Source organism: Seriola dumerili, unplaced genomic scaffold, assembly GCF_002260705.1.
Source record: "Seriola dumerili isolate Sdu_G_001 unplaced genomic scaffold, Sdu_1.0 BDQW01000290.1, whole genome shotgun sequence".
Lineage (NCBI taxonomy): Eukaryota > Metazoa > Chordata > Actinopteri > Carangiformes > Carangidae > Seriola > Seriola dumerili.
The window spans coordinates 4164285-4185557 of record NW_019174545.1 but is presented as its reverse complement, the minus strand read 5'-3'; the positions used below and the strand labels follow the sequence as shown (position 1 = coordinate 4185557).

The 21273-nt window shown below is 41.2% G+C and overlaps 1 protein-coding gene across 2 annotated transcripts in view; it reads right to left on the bottom strand.

The window, feature by feature from the left end:
- fbxl17 (F-box and leucine rich repeat protein 17) overlaps positions 1-21273 on the bottom strand; it is a 211750-nt gene that overhangs the window by 107398 nt on the left and 83079 nt on the right. For both annotated transcript variants that reach the window (XM_022757844.1, XM_022757845.1), the window contains exon 8: positions 19221-19351. In XM_022757844.1, coding sequence (XP_022613565.1) covers positions 19221-19351 — 131 coding nt within the window. The remainder of the gene's footprint in view (positions 1-19220; positions 19352-21273) is intronic.

Sequence of the window (21273 nt, the reverse complement as noted above, 5' to 3'; positions counted from 1 at the left end):
GTGTTGTCTGAGCTAACAGTAACAGACATCTCCTCAGAAAAACAGGTTCACATACTACATACAGAAAAACCTCAAAGAGAACCTGCTGATGGTTTAAAAATTCAACACAGGATAGGTTGACTTTCTAGACAGAACCTCCTGTGTTGCTGCAAAACATAAAGGTTAAATAAAACAGAATAAATGAGGAGAAAATGAAACACAACAATGATTTAGGCATGTAGTGCAGGAGCAACGTTGACCTCTCTCTCTCTCTGTTCTCCCCATCTTTGTCATACTTTTGTCATCCCTCTTCTTCTACTCAATCTCTCACCTTCTTTTCCTCTCCATCTTCCTCTTTCTGCATCTGCATTACGTATCCAGTGTCTCTGTCTGTCTTTGCCTGCTGTGTTAATTGCAGGAACTGGAGACAAATCTGACCTTTTCAGTGTAATCATCCCTTTGGCTCCATCAGATCTACACCCTGGGCCCAATCACCACACACACAGACACACACAGACACACACACAGACACACACACACACACACACACACACACACACACACACACACACACACACACTTTTACCACTTCACAGCGGTTTGGCATTGCACATGGGTCGTAAAGCAAATTCAACACATGGAGAGGAATGCCTGCTATGAATTACAATGACAGGGTTTTGTGACTGTTGGTGTTCATTTTCAGATGATAAAATCAGTTAGCAGGGATGACATCTGTACTCTTATTGTGTGTGTTGGCAGGTGTTAGTATGAACTCAAAGCTGCACTGTGAGGCAGAGGTGGGAAATGCTGGTAGACTCTCATCTTCCAACAAAAACTTTGACGGGGGCCAAAATGAAGGCCTGCAAATGAAATATCTGCTAAAGAAAGATGGATGCTGTGTCACCACGATTTCTGACTGTCTGTCATAACTTGTTTGGTTGAAGAAGAAAAGATGCCTGGCCAGTCGAATGAGCGAGAACAGAGGGACAGATAAAGTTATGAAGAGGAAAGGACAAGGACACGTTGTCTCCTGACATGCCCGGGGAAAGACTGGTGACATGGACAATATTATCCTTCCACTCATATTACCTCACACTAACAGTGATTAGATTTACAGCACACACGCATGCACGCGCACACACACACACACACACACACACACACACACGTCACTGATGAACACATGCACATGCTCACTGGAAGGAAAACAGACAGTCACATTCCGGCATCAACACACACCATCTGAAAATGGAAAACGGGCAAGTAAACACACTAGCGACGCACTTACACATACACACATCCCATCAATTAGGAGAGAGCCGTCCAGTGATCAGTAAAAGCTGACTTCCAGCCATTAGTCGAGACAGCATGTTACAGATTGTGGCTGCTCTCCTCCCTTAACTCAACCTTTCTTTTTTCATTCTGTCTTTTTTAAGAGGGGGCAGAATAATTAATAACTGGTATCATTCCAATAAAGCCATTAGCAGTCACTACATTCGTCCATTCTCTCAGTCTTCCCTCTCTCTCTCTCTGGCCGTTTCTTTCTCTTTGCTTCCCTCCGTCTCTCTCCCTTTCTGTGATAGATGAACATGCTTGAAAGCAGCTGTAATACAGAATTGCTTTTAGGCAAAAAAAAAAAAAACAACAAAAAAAAAACAGTAAAGCACTCCATATTGAAGAAAAAAACAGGCCTGCCACAACAAAGTAAACCAGGGTTATGAAAAACAACAACAACACATCACCACTGGAGTCCTTCTGCGCCCTCGATCTCTGGATGTGGCCCTAATCAACCATCCCTATTTAGAATTTCCTGTTTCCTCTTTGTAGCCATGTTGGCCCTTAACATTGGCAGAGCTACTTAAAAAAATGTTAAAATAATAATGAATAAATAAGTTCCTCCCAGTTTCATACCATAGAATTAGCCAGGGACCTTCATTGCATGTTAAAACCCTCTCTCTTTCTCCCCCATGTTTCCCATCTGAATCTCAACAGTTGCTTTGCAATAAAAGGCAAAGAACTAAAAAAAAAAAATTAAGTAGAAAAAACTGTTCTTGCTTTCCCTTTGATAATAATCTAATTATATATTTGTTCAGCTATGTAACAGCCATAAAACAGACACTGATCTGTTTTGCTCCAGTTAAGCATGAAAACTGTTGCAGTAACAGTTTAAATTTTCCTAAAATTACATGATAAAAAAAAGTGGGATCAATACAGTGAAAACACTGTTTCTCTATCTGTTGGTTTCTCATAGTTGAACGTATTGATTTTGTTGACTCAAAGTATTAATATCAAGGGCGCAGCTATACAATCTGTCCTGGGCAGAGGCCTGATCAATTAAGTCCTCATTTATTATTCACATCCTGTTAATTTCCCCAGCTATGGAGGGCAGGCCTATTATGAAGTTACATTATGAAAAGTGTATAAAGAAAAAGAAATAGATTAAATGACTATGCAGATTATAGACAGAGTTCCTATCCTTTTGAGTATAGAAAACATATTATTATAATATATTTTAAATTGCTCTTGTTGCACATAAGGACAAAACCACTGCACCTGTGTGCTGTAAAATAGGAGAAAAACAAAGCTACACCTATATGCTGATTCTTCATTTTCACCCAGTTCTCCGTTTCCCTGAGGACGTGGAGTGATAGCATACGCTCCGTAATGGCTCCATGTGGTACAGCTTTTAGGGGTAAATTGATGTCAGTGACATTGTTGTAAGTTTTGCATAAAACCGTGGGAAGAAGAGCAGGAGGAGAAGTTTTGCTGGCGGGGTTTGAAAGCAAATTGACAGCAGCCTGCGCTATCTAACACTTTTCAGATCCTCAAACCCATGCTAACCTTTTCTGCAATCACAGTCCAGCATGCTGGATATAGCTTTGAAGCAGCCCACACTTCCAGCTCCAGGCTGTGAACACACCACGTCATGATCTCATACGTCTGCAAAGTAAAGTTTTTGAAACACGATAGGGATTTTTTTTTTTTAATATCTTTCAATTTTTGAGATTAATGAATATATATATATATATTATTATATATATATATATATCTTCCTGAAACAATTTACATTCATTTGAACCATGAAAATTTGTTCATGTCAACATAAATGTCACTGACAATTAGTTAAACACATACAATTATGCAAAGCAACAGCAACTCTGAGCAGATGAAACGAGTTTGGAATTTCAGAACTTTGCCTGTTTCTTTCTTTATCTTACAGGATAAAAAACAATAATAAAGAAAAGTGCCATACACCCAACAAAATTAATGAAGCACCTTGACTCATTGTAGAAATGCATGGTTTCCTAACTTCAGGGTTATCACAACGGGGTGCAGAATCAAACTGTGAAGCAACATCTGTCAAATTTCAGATTCTGGTGCAGATGGGAAGTTGACTGCAGTCGTGAGAACCTGTCCTGCTGTGCAGCAACCACATATTTTTTTAGAAAAATAATTTTTAAGAAGTACAGTGAATGAAAATAGAGAAACCTCTGAGCTTGATATTTACAATTCTTGGACAGCTGAGGGTGATGTGAAAGATGGTGAATTCATGCTCGGAGCCCAGCTGAATCTCTTAGGCCTCGGTCTTGTTCTGAAGCTGACTTAACGTTGGATTAAGTGATTTAATTGTGGATTAACTGAGCAAGTTTTGTGACCGTGTTTTCTGAGGTTACAGACTGAGGTTAATTCACCACCCAACATTTTCACCAGTGACCACACAAGACAGCGGGGCAGCAATGACAACAGATGATGCAGCAGGATTTAATCTGAAACTGATCAAGTCGAGAGTTGCACAGGAGGAGGCAACAGCTTGAGTTTGTTAACACTCATCCAAAGTGTTGGAACTGGGGGACGACTCTCCAGTTTTCGGCTCAAACCAGATACATTTGTCAAGGTTTGGACACAGGGTGATCTTTTCATTAAGAGAAGATCTGTGCCCTGACATTTACAACACCCGTTAAAATGAAGATGTATTACATATTTCACAAGGTGGCAAAAAAGGCATCCATCTCTCTGCCTCGTCATCTCGCTCTCTCTCTCTCTCTCCCTCATGAAATGTGGTACAGTTAGTGGCTTATTAATTTAAAGTGTACTGCAACAGCCTATCATAGGTGAATATGCTAATCAACAATTTTGAGGCCTGATGAAGTATTTTTTTATGAGAGGCTGTAAAAGTATTTTTGGGAAATTCACTGTCAGGTTCAATTGCTCAAAGTGACTGTCCAAGGAGAACCATGTCTCACTCAGTGTGTTAAAGAAGAAGTGGAATGATGCAAAAGCTGAGCAAGATTTAAGGCAGATTTGAGGCACAATATTGTTGTTACAATTGAGTTATCAGGGACAGGGGATTTTTTCTTTTATATCAAATATAGACAAATCAATTCCTCATTTTACATTTTCAACAGCATAACTATCAAAAAATCCTACACTAAAATGTTGTTTTATTGAGCTGATTCATCGACTGCTGGTTTCCCTATATTTAGTGAGGTGGTAAGACAGACTACTTTAAAGTTTAATGTGTTGGACCGACCACACTGTCCATCTGTCTTTAAGAGGTGAGTGTGTTTTACTATATGAAAATAGAATTTTGATTAAACGTAAAACCATAAGCATCAATCTTTATGATTCAGGGTTTGTGTTTATATGTTTTTATGCACTGAAACTGAAATCTGCAAACTGATTTTGCACACCAGAGGTACGGAACAAATTCTAAACTAGTGCTTCCCTACTAACTTCTCCATAGCTACTTAATATAACGCTTCTTCTGTGATGCTGCCATCTAATTCTGAGCATAATAAAAGGCTCTTTAAAGGCTCAAAATGATTTGATGAGTCTTTAATGATATCGCTTTTAAAGGGGGTTATCAAACACTAGAGTCATTTTTGATATACAATATGCACCGCTCCGTTGCTATGATAAATACCAAAACTAATTTATGGTAATGTAGCTGAAGACTTAAGATGAGAGGCAGAGATCAGAGAGAGACAAGGCACTTAACAGGCTCCACTGTCATGTCTCTCTCCTGATGCCACGACATGTCACCCATACGTCTTTGAATTCAAGCGACAGCACGCTGATCAACAAGTGCGAACAAAGACAGATATGAGTGGAAAGGGGAGGAAAATAGTGTACCTCACACTCACACTCTCTCTCTGTGTAAGACTTATCCTCTGCCCACCTCGTTCTTAACATTCCCTCCCTTCCACGCCGTCAGCATTTATTCCTCTATGAAAAGCTGTGATCGAAGAGTGATTTGCATGATTGCATTTTCCATACCTTGCATTAATAGTGCAGTAGGGATGAATAGCTAATGGCCTATCACATTTAAGTAGCCATCTCAACCAGCCATCACATTACAGCTCCCTCAATCTCCTAATGAAACAGGTCTCTCTCTCCCTCTTTCTCTCTTTTACTTCCTCTCTCTTTAAATAGACACCTGGTCCAGTCAGGTCAGGAAGACACCGTAAAGTCCAATATAAAACATAATATGTGAATGAGAAATTAAATTCTAACTCATCAGGGCTAAATCATATTAATGATCTTAACGTGAACGACACACAGTCACATTACACTGGCATATTGGTTCAAATAACTGATAAAAATAGAGGGAGGTGTTGAGCCAGTAAATTGTATGAGATACATTAACAGTCCCAAAAGTCAAAAATTCCCACCTTTACCAATGAGATCTGTGAATGCAACAAAGTTTGTTAACGACAAAAATTAAATACAAGTATAGGCAGTGCTCCATAGGTACAGTATGTATTACTATCAGGCTGCTCTACTTCTTGCATTTCTGTGTTTAGACTGGGGGGGGTTGGCAGAACTTCCCAGCAATGAGCCAATGTTCAAGTCATTTTAAAGTCTGCCAAATATTTGACGGTTCAAGATTCTCTAATGTGAGACTATACTGCTTTTTCCTGATATTTCTGATATTAAATGATAGAAAATTGAGTATCTTTGGGTTTTTGACTTTATCTCCTGTTTAAGTAGACAGACTTTTGACGTCACAAGTGTCTTGCATGGTAACTAAAATTTTGCTTCTCTGACAGGTAAGTTGAGCAGGTTTGATGGTGTATTTATATAAATTTAACTGCGTGTGTATGTGTGTGTGTGTGCGTGTGTGTGTGTGTGTGTGTGTGTGTGTGTGTGTGTGTGTGTGTGTGTGTGTTTCAGCAAACTCTTTTACCATTTGGCTAAACAAAGTGAGCCAGGGACACAAAACCTCACACCACAAGGTCGTTGACACCACACTATTCATATTTCTATTCTTTCTGGGTTAAAGCAAGCTCTTCCAAGTCACAACCCACCCCCCCACACACACACAATAACCACCTTTTTACTGCCTCCCACTTGGACGAATTTCCGTAATCTTCTGAATCTGTTGCCAATGGATTTCCCACCAGAGTTCACACTTTTATTGAAGATTCTGAGGATGAAAAAGGGAGACACCCTCTACACCAATGTGGATACTTACATATATTACAAAATAGTCAAGCCTTCACACTAAGTGTACATATACATGCACACACCCACGTACATATACTTGCTAAGCTCTAGAGACCTCTTTTAATAGTGTTTGGCTTCTTGGGGATCTGACAGGACCTTGGAGCAGAGGAGACTTTAAATAGTGATTGCTTTGACGAAAGAAAAGATGACGCCAGAGAATAAAAGAGGGATGGAGAGAGGGAGGGAGGGAGGAAAGAAAATATGGATCCAGTAAACGGAGGGGGAATGGTGCAAGAGAAGAAAACAGAAAAAAAAAATGTAAGTCAGGGGGTGCGAATGTATAAGCCTGAGTAAATAGTTATTACCAGTCTCTGAAGGGTGGCGGCGTGAGCTGAATAGACTGGGACTTGGAAACCACCGTTACCGGTGGTGATAGGGGACCGCTTCACAGCCCTGCAATCTGACAAAGGCTTAGTAGGTAATGGAAGCGGACCTCAGACAGCAAAAGAACATAGCAGCTTTAGCACACTATAAGAGCCGAGCATCAGATAAGTCTAAACCCCTTTCAGGCCCAACAAAGTAAACATTTAAACGTCAGAGATGTTTATCGCTCATGATTTGTCTAATGTGAACTTTAACGTGAACACCTGAAACTACAGCTACATCCAGTGACTGTCGAATATTAATTTAAGCACAGCACAGCATACTGATTTGTGAGTGTTAAAACAGTATCGTTCTGCCTAAAGGTCAAGGTACAAGCTCCTTAGATTAGCAAGTAAATGCCCTGCTGAGGAGTTTTTAGACAAGACACTAAACCGCCCCAGGCTGCTGGGATGCTGTCTTGTCACTGACCTTTTGACTTCACCAGGAGCAGGTCAGCAAAGGAACACGAAAGCAAACTGCACACGTTAAACCCACAGACTGAAGAAAACAAGAAAATAAATGCATACATAAACGCATATTCTCAATAGAATGCATGAAGGCACACACATCACACACACCACATACTACACTGTAGACACATTTCGCTTTAGGCCTTGTTAATGTACTCAGTGACAGAGAAGGGGGATTTCTGAGTTAAGGTTTCCAGGAAGAAGACAGACTTTCCAAAGTTCCTGGGGGTGTCTGGAGAGTGTTTATTCATCATTCTGCACCAGCTGAACATTTCATTTGAGGCTCAGACGTTGAAGTCCTGATCAAAACAGACAGGCCATATGTCATGGCTTGGGCAGGTTAGTGGTGACTGAAAGAAGAGGGAGATGAGTTTGAGTGGCTGTATGTCTGAGGCTGTGTTTACTAAGCTGGTGAAGTCATGTGTTGAGTATCAAAAATACGCACACATTTGCATACATTCTACATAGATACAGATTGTACCAATATGCCTCTGTCAGATCATATTGTGGTCCAGAAGCCAGCTCTAAAGCTCTTCATGAGTTCAAAACTAATAAGCAGAGATTTCTGCATCACAAAATTAAAATTAGTTGCACCACACAAAGTAGTTCTTACAACAGAGATATTTGACCTGACATTAAAATGCTGTTTAATAATCATGTAAAGCAGACTAAATGACCAAATACCTTCAGTTAGCTTAGCATAGTCGGACATTTCGCACTCATTCTAAACTGTGGAATACTGCTAACTCTGACACATATTTCCTCATGTATGCATGTATAAATAGAACTTCTTTAAGCTGTTATGCTACAGCTTCAGGTGCTACAGCAACTTTCTGTTTCCCACTGTTGATTGTTTTTTCTAAACCAAGTCTTTACTAACTAAGACTTTTCTTAAGTTTGAATGGTGCCACCAAAGTCACTGACTAGTTTGAAACTAGTTACAGAGAACATAGTTCTACTTACACACTTAGTAATTGGTTTATGATTAGCTGGTGCAAAGCAATCCAAGTTCCTCAGTCTGCAGTTCTGTTCCTAACCAGAGAAGTTGCAAGCAAGCACCTGGCATTTGCAGGCTTTCCGGGGGGCTACACACACACATGAGCACATGCATAGCAAAACAAAGAACAGGAATAACAATCAGCACAGTGTATGTCCCAAGGAGCTTCCAATATAAACCAGGTGAGCAACAATAGCAGTTAATAACTCCAATTTACTTTGTTATTCAAGTCCCATCACAGAGCACTGTTTAAAACACCAATTTGGAATAGTAAATCAGCCACGCAGCAAATACGGTTATCTCTGGAGACTAATGCACACACAAATATCCCGCCAAAGAAATCTGAGCAGACACACAGTCCCCTCCATCCATTTGCTACGATACCCACAATTTCCTTTCTTCATCTTTGGTAGAAAATGGCCTTTCCCCATTTCTCCAGTGCTCAAAACCCTGGGTAATTTTCTTAATCTAGGCCTGATTCTGCACATTTGCATAAAAATGTTCACTTTTGAGGCTCCCCTAACAGAACATGGCTCTAATACGCAATTACTCTCCTCAATAGTGGTGGCTAATTACAGAGGTGTCAGACAAACAGGTAGCAGAACAGAGGGGGGGGCCTCCTCCACAATGGCTGAGGTGCTAGTCGGCCACATGGGACAGAGCGGCTCAATGGAAAGCAGTAAATTCATTTAGGCTGGCTTCATTAAACCATGCTCCTTGGGCCCTGCATCATGCGCTCCCCTTTGCACTGCCGCTCTCCCTGCTCTCATTTGTGGGGCAGCGGATGTGCTGTGGGTAAGAAGAAGGCGATCACACAAATGAGCGCAACACAGAGGGAATGGGGCAACGCTGTAGGGAGGAAAACAGCGACGAGAGGAGAGATGGAGGGAGATATTCAGAGCACAGCAGTGAGAAGAAGGGAAGGAAGAACGGAAGTGAGGGAAGGAAGGAAAAGAAGGGGAAAGGATGGTATCAATAAAGCAGCACAGCAACGCAAAAAAAAGAACAGTGCAATATTATAGAAAGTGCTGGTGGGATGGAACAAGGGCATGAGGACATGTGCTCATTTGATGATAAAGAAATAAGGCATAAAAGGATGAGCATATAAAAGAATAATTTTGAATATGGCTTTTGTTTTATTCATCTGACCCAGTCTCCCAAAAGCCACAGAGAACAGAGGAAGACAGAGAAAATTACAGCTTTGGTCCTCAAACAGAGGCCAAATGCCAGGTCTCCAGCATGGTGAAACAAGGGCAGTCGAGCCCCATGGTCTCTTTACCATTTAGATTATACTGGCAACTTTCTGACCCCACAGTATGGATAACCATAATAAGCCACAGCCCCCGCTGCGTACCACCTGTAAGCCAAACACACTCACAAACAAAAACCTCAACTTGTGCAGAGAAATCCTGACCACGAAAGTATCCGCAAGCACAAAAAACCTACTCTGCTCGCTCAAAGGAAGGAGCACTCATACAGCCTGAACTTTCCACTTCTGCATAACTCTGTCTGACTCACTTCAACACCACTGCCTTTCATTTCCACCATTTTCGGCCCAATTTAACAGAGCGCTTGCTGGGAGGACAATTAATGTCTGTTGTAAAATGGACATTGAGATAGGTATGCCGTCTCATGAAAGGAAAGAATTCACAGTTCTGAAAGTAATTTGAAGCTTTGTTGAGGGTTAGGTGAAAGACTTCTGCTCCCCTCAGTGAGGGAGTACGAAGCGCTGACGGCCACGCACCTCCACAGAGGAAGTGTCACCAACCACAGTCCACTGCTTTGGTCCGTGGCCAACGGAGCACTTCATGAGAACTTTTCTGTCTGATTGCTTTAACTGCTTGCTCAGTCGTCGCGCTGATTCTGAGTGACTCAAATCACTTTCACACATGACCCGCACATCCAGCTGCTAAATGACCACGAGCAGGGGAAAAAAAACAGTAAGGCTCCATGGGTGAAAGTCAAATACAAATACCCCCTAAGGTTTGAGCAATCCATGCTCATGCACCAAAATATGCATAGACAGGCATGTGCTGATGTTTTTGGATGTTCTTGGTAAAGTGGAACTGTAAATATGCAGCACTGCCTCCCTGTATTAAACACTGAATAATTATCACATTAAAAGAAATAGATAATTGTGTTGACGAAGGAAGAAAAATGCCCTTTCCCTTTCAGACAGACTGACTGAAATCGATTCATCGTGGGGAAAACAAGTCAGAAAAGCATGTTGTGAAATGAATGAAACAGATGAATCAAATATGAAAATGAGCCCACACACAAACTGTGAGGGGAAACTAACCTTTAGCGTGGAATTGATATAAAAAAAAAACTCAGCCCACAAGAACCAGGGGATTGGATAAAAGCATAAAAATGAGATCAACTCTCAAAACAAAGACATAAAATAAGATCAGAGGGTAAATCAAATGAAGGAAGACCACTCTGACCTTCTGTTAGAAGATGCTCAATCTACATACATTTTGCATCACTGTGCTGCACCATGTTCTACTGGCTTCTTCTCATATCTCCTGGTCTGGAAAGAGGCTAGAGTAATACTTTTCCTAGACTGACAGAGCAGAGAGTAAACCTATACGCTAACAAAATTATATTAAAGAGAAAAAAAAGGTATTAGGTCAAAATGGCACCGATAATTTTGCTGCCATGGGTCAACAATTTGGTTAACATGGATTTCAGCTAAATTTCAGTGTCATGCTCAGGACTCATTTTGTGAGATAACAGCACTTCAAGGCCTGTGTCTAATGTTGTTCCACAGCTGTGAGATGCAGGGTTTCCCATATAATCACCACATTTGGATGGTCCGTGAGGTAATTCAAATGCTGTCACCATACATTTTTGTTTAGGATTTAGTGTGAATCAGACACTAAGAGGGCGTTTGGCAGCATGGCTCAAATGTCACATAGCATGGCTGAGAAAAAACAAAACAAAAAAAAACTTTTTTTAAGCTAAAAAAAAAAAAATAAAATCTCAGTATTTCACTCTGCTAAATACTCCTCCTCACCTCTTCATGAGGCATTTTTGTTGATATTAGCTACCTTACAGGTCTCTAATGTGGAAATCTGATTTTTTATTTTTTTTCATGTAACACATTATACACCACTGTGAGCTGCACCAAAGACTGATGCTGTTGCAATTCTTAAGTCACCAAAAGAGGGTCATATGAGTCAAAGATCACCTTTAAATTCAGCAGCCACTCAGCTGTCACTGACATTGCATCACAAATCAAATCTTATGACTTCCAGAAATGAGAGCACTCCAATCACACTAAAGACCCTGGAGCAGCAGGAAGACTTGGCATCATCTGGAGAGGTCAGGACCAAGCCCCTCTGTAGGGCAACAGCAAATAAATCAGATTATTAATGATATATATGACTTCTTTTATACTACATATTTCAGTCAGTCAAGGGTTTGACATTTCAGAGCGTGCGCAGATAGGTACAGGATGCTGCTGGCTTTGGATATGTGCCTCGACACAACAGCAGCTCTCACACTGCTGTAGCCTATAAGCTCCAGCTGCTTGCCTTCATTGTGTCTCTGCGCCGCGCCACAAATGTTCCTCCATCTCCGATACTTATCAAGGCACTAGAGTTTGAAGCTGCCATTACTCAAAATTAATAACCACGGCAGCGTGTTTATCATAGCACACTTTCACACCCAACCTGCCAGAAATAATCACCACAGTGTTTGTGTGCGTGACAGAAAGAGAGGAAGACAGAGAGCAAGAGAGATACAGAGGAAGGAAAACAGAAAGACAACTGGAGGGGTAGATGAAGTGTGAAAAAGTGACAGAACAAAGAGAGTAAGAGCCTGAGATGAAAAGACGTAACTGGGAGAGAAATGAAGAGAAAATCTGCTACATGCATACGTGTGCATCTGCCGTACCTAATCACTCTGCCTCCATTTCACCTTGTTGGTTTTCGCCGCACCTTTTCTTCCCATCATGTCTGACAACAGGGCAACACTAGCTCTCCTTGTGTATTCATTCTGCTAAGCAGGACTCTAATCTCTGCTGACAGCCAATGTGCTCCAACAAAGCAGGACTGAGTAAATTAAAAAAAGAAAAGGGCCAGGGTTTTTAATTTACGAATCATGTGAGTACAGTGCAGGGTCCTGCCACAACTTCCCCAGTGGAAGAAAAGAGGCGTGAAATTCTTAGTAGCGGTAGGGTTGTTCAAATTGCAGATCCTTGTGCTGTACGTGTGAAAATACAAGAGCAGAAAACGAAGTGACAAGGACAGGGGAAGGCCCCTCAGCACCTCTACTCAAATCTGGAGAGACAGGTGGTGAAGAAACAAGACAAGGACAAATGTCTGTCGGTCGCTGGTTCAGGCTCCGCTGACATTTTCCATGGCATTTAGAAAACATCCAACAAAACCAAAAGAAAAGGGAGGGGGGGGGGCCCTAAAAATAGTTGGCTGGAAGAAACCTATGCGTGGTTGGAAGTTGAGGTTATACAATAGATGAAGACACTTCAAATGACCTCTTATCTTAGGGATTTGCTCACTTTCCCACAGTCCCCTGCTTTCTTTCACAGAGATGAACCTTTACAGCTGAACTCAGCAGCTAGTGAGGTCAGCCAGAGAATTTGTACCCCACAGCAACCACTCATTTGTCATTTTACTTTTACAGTTGTAACACTCAGCTGACGGCATCCGCTATTTATATCAAAAGTGTGAGTAGGTAAAAAGCAGAAAACCAAAAGAAGTTTCTCATTACCACAGGCTACATTCCCAGGCCTATATTTATCAAACTGTGACAGAACATTTAAAAATCTTCACTGTTTTCCAACACACAAAGCTAGGAATGAAAGTTAATATATCGCATTTCTATCAAAATGTCTTTTCTTATTTCATACTGAAACTGATAATGATTCAAATCAGACCATTTATTACCATTATAGGAATAGTTTGACATTTTGTAAAATAGGCTTTCTCGCTAAGAGTCAGATAAGATTGATACCACTCTCATGTATGTACAGTACATATGAAGCTGGGGCCAGCAGCCGAGAAGCTTAAGCCTAGGCACAGTTGGAAATCTCACCACATAACACGGTCTTCTTGAATCAAACACCAAAAAACATTTTAAACCGACTGACGACAAAATAAAGACAATCTGAAGTGTTTTGCAAAGACTGTACAATATTGTATGGTTACGATATACTTGCATCACTTTTGTTTGCAATCTTCTTCCATGGATTTCTTTAGTCTGCACTTGTCAATGTGGTAATAAATTATTCTTTTATGTTTTCTTGTATTTTTTTCTCTAACGTTCCTCCTCCACCGGTAGCAGACGTTCCTCCCTGCTCCAGTTTGTTATTTACTTATATTTTGGCCAATTTGCTTGAATTTAAATGGCTTGAGGCCACTTCTTGATGTCATGTGTTAATTGCTACTGGAGACTCCAAATTTCAAAACAAATAAAACTAACTTGAAATTTAAATCATAGAGGCATTTAGATAATATAATCCTGTCTCCTAGAAATTGTGTTTGTGTTGCAACAGCAAATCCAATTTTAACCAGATTACTTTCTACAGTACTATTAACATCGTCTATCTTTTTCTTTTTTTATATATCTGATCTTGCAGTACAATATCTACTTGTAGTGTCCCTAGCATTATTAATCTTAAGGTTAGGGAAAGATCATGGTCTAGTCTTGCACAGAAAACGTCCACAGTTGAGGCAGTTGAGACACATTGTGTTTATTTACATTTAACCGAAAACCATGATCTTGCCGTAAGCTTAACTCAAAAGTTTTTGTTGCCTGAACCACAGAGAGAAGTCTGGATGCAAAGCCCAGACTGAGCTTTGTACAGCCATTATCCTCTCCAACCACCTCATTCACTCATAAATGTAGTGCTTCATTCAACTTAATGTCTCGGAGACCGGTTGGAGAATAACATCTCAGTGTGGAGATTTAAGAGAATGAATAATGGAGATACAATAAATTCTCAACACCTTTCTGAACATACATGTAATCACATGATATTGACATTGCTGTAAGTAGGAGCAAATCACTTGGTTAATGTAACTAAGTCTTCACTTTTAGCAAAAAACTTTTTTATTTCTAAGTTGGCCTTTTAAACTGTGCCTTAAGTGTAACTTACAGAACTTTGACAAACACAGTCCCTGGTCACCTTCACTGTGACCAAGCAAAGGAGAGCAACCAAGTCTCATTTGACACGTCAGTGATCACACTGATGCATCATATACTCATTCAATTCTGGGGTTTAACACTTCTCCAGGCACTGTGAGATCTGCCAGCTGGCTGCAACAGAGGCTATTTGCTATGAGTTTCCATTGCAAACGCCTCTAAATCCACAAAGCCTTACAGTTTTAGAGAAGGTGTGTTTCTGGGAGAATGCTTCTTCAATTACTTCCTGCTTTATAAGCTCCTGAAAGTCAGAGACGGCCCCCGGTCACCCCTCATCTAGTCTGATTTTTGTGAGAGGGGACAAAAATGCAGAAGAGCCCATTTGAGCTGTGATTTGTGATGCTCATAAGTGATGGAGATATGAAGAGGATGTTGGCCTGAAGAAAAAGGCAAATAAGGAAAAAAAGAGACGGATATTGATCACCCTGTTTAAATGAAGCTGTCGGAAAAAGTGAGAGATGAAGAAAGAGAGAGAATGAGAGGGAAAGAACAACAGGGATTCTGGGAAATGCCCAACTTCCAACAATACAGATCTCATAAAAGAAATGACTCATTTAGTCCATGCATCTGCTTTCAGCAAAGACTACATGCCAAATGACCACAACACACACACACACACACGCACACACACACACACAGAAACAGACAGAGGAGGACACACATAAATCTACATGTCAACACAGGCCTTGTGTCCAGCAGCAGGGTTAACGTTAGCAGAATAGTTTCTAACTCTTTGCTTTGACCAAAACCACTGAGGAGGCTTCACAGCAAACTTTATTGCAACACACAACGCACAAATAGAAAGTTGTGTGTCCAAAAGCATGAGATTCCCATGAAGTCCATGTTTAATCTAAGTACTCCTGGCAGGAAAGTACAATATGATTTAAAAAAACAAGTAATTATACAAATGATATTATAAAACCAACACAGTCTCAAAAGAATCTTCACACGGAGACATAACAAAAGCGAACACACAATGGTAACAACAATCACAAATATACCATGCACACAAACAAAAGCATAGAGAAAAAAAAACAGACCATGCTCCAAAAAATGAAAGAAAACCATTTAACTTTGACACTGTGTTCTCAACTTGGTTCTAAAAAGTGAGCGCTGCCATTTGCTCCGCCGTTTCACTTTGATCATGACTCGCTCCCCGTTTTCAAACGCTGTGACATTTGAAAAACACAATCCCACTTTGGTCTCCTATCATCGCTGGAAGAGGATACAGAGAAATAACAGGGCCAACACTACCCACCTGCAGCACATCACATCCCCTCTCCCCAAGAAATGACGGTGAGCAAAAAATAGGCGTCCTACTGCCACAATCTGCCCGTCGGACTGTGACGATGGGAAGTCCATATTTGGTCATCATTTCTCGCATTCTTACGCCGGGGTGCTGTTTTTGGCTATTACTGAGGAAGATGGAGGGAGCCAGAGGACACAGTGTTTATTTTATTTATTTTATTTTTTTTAAAGATAAGAGACGAGAAGAAAGAAATAAAGGAGAAGAAGCGAAGGAAAAATGACCAAAATGCTTTACCTCCCACAGAGCTCTATCTCTCCAATGGCCCCTTGTCGGGGGACAAATTGATCCTGGAAATAAGGGGTCATTTCCTCTGCCTGTTTACCTGTTCACAGCACACTGTCATCAGTTGGAAACACACACACACAAGCTGACCCAGCTGTACCCTCAGAGAGCTAATGTGAGGGAGGGCTGAGTCACTCGCCCTCCTCGTCCTCACTGTGACAACAAGCCAGTAACCTGTGTGTGTGTGTGTGTGTGTGTGTGTGTGTGTGTGTGTGTGTGTGTGTGTGTGTGTGTGTGTACTGGCTTCCCTGACAGCAGTGACCCTCATGACCTTTGACTCTTTGAACTCCAAGCCAAATAAACCGTTTCAGCCTTTCTTTCTCTCTTTGGAAACACACCAACAGTCTGTCCATAAGAAAAAAACATCCTCAATAAAATCTCACTTTTAAACAGCCTGTCAGACTCATGAGTGTGTGTGTGTGTGTGTGTGTGTGTGTGTGTAAAAAAATATATATACATACATAAATAAAGATATAACATGTTTGATACATTTAGAACCAGTTTCAATACAGAAATGGTTTTCAATACACAAAACACTATTGTTGATTCTGAAGACATATAAAATAAAATACATTTTCCATGTTCTAAATTTGTGTCCCTGTGTTAACTTCTTCAGTTATTTCTGGTTTAATGCCACATATATGTCAATTTCTTTTAGTGTTTTTATCAAAATCCTGAAGTTGAAAATATTTTTGATGACTCATCTGGAACTACTCAGCAGCACATACGTAAATTATCCAATCAAATGGGATTTAGGGACAGGAGCTAACCCCGCCCATAATTTAAAACCGTTAGCTCATGGTTGCACTGAAGTGATATCATAGCATGAAATTTGTGTTTGGATTCAGTTCATTTGTTCAAATTTTCAAATGAAACGTTGTGAAGTTTCCCCCTCATCACCCACCACCTGATCTAATAACACAGGACAGGTGAGCAGTAGGTGTAGCTAGAGGCCGTATTGTATTTGCTAAGCCTCGCCCACATTTAAGTGATCAGATGTGTACAAACTAACTAAACTACTGTATTTTCTATTCCAGTGTAAAACTATGTCACATTACTGAAGACAACTGTTGTCTCACTGTGACTTTAATGACACTTTAAATCTGTGTCAAACCAGGCACTCTCCTTCGCTCTCCCTCACTCAGTCAGACACGTCCACATTCTTCACATTGTGACGACCACCCAGCCAGTTTCTCCATTTAAATAAACCCACTCTCCTCTTCCCCACTCCGAGCTGTGTGACTGTAAAGTGTAACAATAAAGCTGCTTATGACTGGAGGCTTTTATTTGGTCCAAGTCCTTGAGCGGCAGTCAGCATGTACACAAAACACACAGACACACACACACACACACACACACAAACAGACACACAGGTCTGCAGGACCAGGAGACATGGCAGAACAAACATATCTGCATTACGTCTGCTGGGTTTTTAAACTCCTCCTCTGCTGGGGGGGGGGGCAACATCAGAGCAGCAAGCATGTCAGACTCCTCAACTACGACTGTCCACCTCAGCCTTTCACCCCTCCCCCTCCTACTGTCTCTGCTTCATTCATAAGCCAACAACTCACCTACTGTATGTTGCCGTCAACACACAACATCCTAGCTTTATCTCCCACACACACACACACGTGCACGCACGCACGCACGCGTATATATACCATTTTAAATTCCAATATTCCCACAGGTGATCCAGACAAAACCAGTCAGGCACACGTACACCTTCTGCCCCTGAACCAATGCAGCAAATATCATTATGGAATCAATGCAGCCTTGAATCAATCGAGGCAGTGCCTGTGTGTGTGTGTGTGTGTGTGTGTGTGTGTGTGTGTGTGTGTGTGTGTGTGTGTGTGTGTGTGTGTGTGTGTGTGTGTGTCTGTGTGTGTCTGTGTGTGTATGAGTAAGATAAAGGGAAGAAGTTGATAACACCATGTGCTCCTGTGAGGATTTCACCAAACTCCATGTTTTTTGATTGAAAGGAGGCGGGTGAGGTATTACCATAACCTTCCAACCACATGTCTGCTGTAAACTCAATAATGCAAGAATGATTTCACACACATGCACACACACGCACAGCTTGCATGCACCCACTGTTGCTATGCACCATGGTAAATTCAATATTGTGTTCACACTCCTAAGCCAGAGTGGGAGTACAGTCGACAGAGAAGCCACAGCCTTAGCTTTAAATCAATAGATTAAATAAAACCAGATGAATAAAACACAAGATAATAAATAAAAGAGGAGATGGTTTACTCTTCCCATCATATACTGTACAGGCTCTCTCCCATTTGAGAAAAAAAAGTGGAAAGAAAAAAAGACGACCAGAGAGACAGACAGAAGGGAAACAAAAAGAGAGAGAGAGCTCTTGTTGTGCCTTTAACGTGTGTTTGTAATTCTTATGTCTATCTTTCCCTGTGCCAGGGTTTGCATAAGGAGTATGTTTTAGTACAGTATATCTGTTTTTTGCTTTCATTTCAAATACTTGAATGGATGCACAATATACCAGCATACTGTATGTCATATTGTAAATGTCAGTACTGAAACATCTGTGTGGCCTTGGCTGAGTCAGATGTGTCACACACGCTATTCATCTTTGCCATTTGTGCAGTTTGTGCATAATTATCTCAAACATGGTACAGCTCCAAATGTGTATGTGAGTGTGTCTGTGCGTGCGGCTTGCGTGTGTGGCTATTCAAATCCTTAATCGACTAACAGTCAATAGGATTTCATCAACTGATCGATAATTTCATTCAGCTGAAAAATCGGGGGCAAGATTATTACCTTTAATTAATGACCAACAGCCAGCTTCTCATAAAAAGATCCAAAAAATTATTAATCAATGGCTCTTTGTCAACTAACACCATAATGAGCCATTAGTCAAATAATTTACTGAGTAGGGGGAGCCCCCAGACACCTTGATCTTCTTTTATGGGATTCATTAGACCAGTACTGGCACACATTAGTAGTGGATTTACTATAATACCGCTGTTAGATTATAAACCTCTTTTTGAATTTAAATTACAATTATATTTTTTCTAATCTTGTATTTTTTCCCACCTTTCTTGAATGTTATGTTACGGGCCAGAAAACCCATTGACACACACTGCTTGTTGCACCTGGCTTTACAAATGAAGTTTCCTTGACAAACCTGTCGTTGATGCTCCAGTTGAGGCAGAGGTTGAGGGAGCTGAGGTTGCGACATTTCCTCACCACCTCCATCACAGTCTCATTGTTGAGCTCCGAGATGTGCCGCAGGTCCAGGACACTCAGGTTACGTAGCTGCACGAGGGAAAGGCACACAAACACTTGAATGATATCATCATCACACAAACAGGTAGCTGTGCAGCACAGGCAACCTAATAACAATGCTCCCCTTTAACCAAATAAAATCTCTCTTTCACACAAACAGGTATACAGGCGTACGGTTTCCTGTCTGTTCACCGAGGGACCAGCAGCCGATTCGTTACTATGAGCAGCTGTGGAAGAGAAATATTCAGCATGTATGGAATACAAGCCTGTTGAATTACATGGATGGTTTTAACGTATATCCCCAAGGAATGTGATAAAATATCTTTCTGTACACTTGTATTTCACCACATGCACTGAGAAAAATAGCATGGATGCAGAATAAATCCTAACAAGGCAGACAAATGCTACAAAATTGCTGGCTGTTACTGTTTACTATTCTGTGCCTGCATGCCTGGTGTGAGGGGTTATGAGCCAATATGAGCATTCACTTTCCTCCTTCCTTTCATCTCCCCGACTTTCAATAATCCCTCTTTTCGATCTGAATACCTTATAAGAGGCGGTTTAGATTAATCCTCCAGTCAAAATCTCTACTTCCTGACACACTCTTCAAAACCCACACTGACACAATGTTCAACAAGCGTTCCTGCTCGCTTAAAATTACCAGCAGCTTTTCAAGTCACAGCACAGGTGTGTTTTCTCTGATACATGCTCAAAACTATTTGAGGCACAGGTGCACGCGCACGCACGCACGCACGCACGCACACACACACACACACACACACACACATACACACAAGCAAACACACACACACTTAAACACAGACCAGAATGCAAGATAATAGAGGTGTGATATTCCAGACTGCCGCCAGGGACGCAGGGAGGTAAATGTCATGGCCGAGGCTAAAGAGAAAACAAGCTTACAGTTGCTGTTAAGATCACTAAGCACTATTGTCAGCTCCATAGGCATGACATATATCTATCAGCATGAAGACACATGGGGGGGCATGGATAAGGACCACGGCTCACTGTGTGAAATAAGCACACATGTAAACACTCTCCCCTTTCCCCACATACTGAGAATCAAAACACAGAGACCCACACACCACCTGCAAACAAACACTGTGGCCTGTGGCTACACTTTGTCACTCCTTGAGAGAAAATTGGATCACACCTCTTGTGATAAAAGGTGTGCTTAGGCATGAAATAAACATGGAGCAGGTTTTGTTTATGTCATATCATCACCTATACTGTGAGGACAGGCCTTAGATAGGCTAATGAAATAAACATTAAGCAGCTTGCATGCGCAAAGACGGGTCGGCAGCGATCGTCAGGGACAGCTAAACTGACATGATAAACAATGGTATTTAATGAAAGGGGGAAAAAAAATCCTTAACTGCATTTATTAACATAGACATGCACACATGCAAGGAGATCCTCACACACGTGCACACACACACACACACTTAAACCCACAGATAGATGCACACAAACTGTCATGTGCCACTGTGGCCAGTGTTGGATCGAAGTGCTAAATTATTCATACAGAATGAGGCTGATCTGTATGTGTGTGTGTGTGTGTGTATGTGTGTGTGTGTGTGTGTGTGTGTGTGTGTGTGTGTGCGTGTGCATTTCTGTGTCCGTGTGCGTGTGTGTGCGTGCGTGTGTGTGTGTGTGTGTGTGTGTGTGTGTGTGTGTGTGTGTGTGTGTGGTGGCAATGTTTGCAAAACAAAAGCAATGCCAAAATCAAACCTGGATGTAGGCAAAGTGACCATTGCCACTAATATTCACAGCAACAGACATGCACTCACACTATCAAAAGAAATGCCATCAACATCACACACATTCATTCACTTTTATTCACACACGCACACGCGCATGCACACACACACACACACACACACACACACACACACACACACACACACACACACACACACACACACACACACACA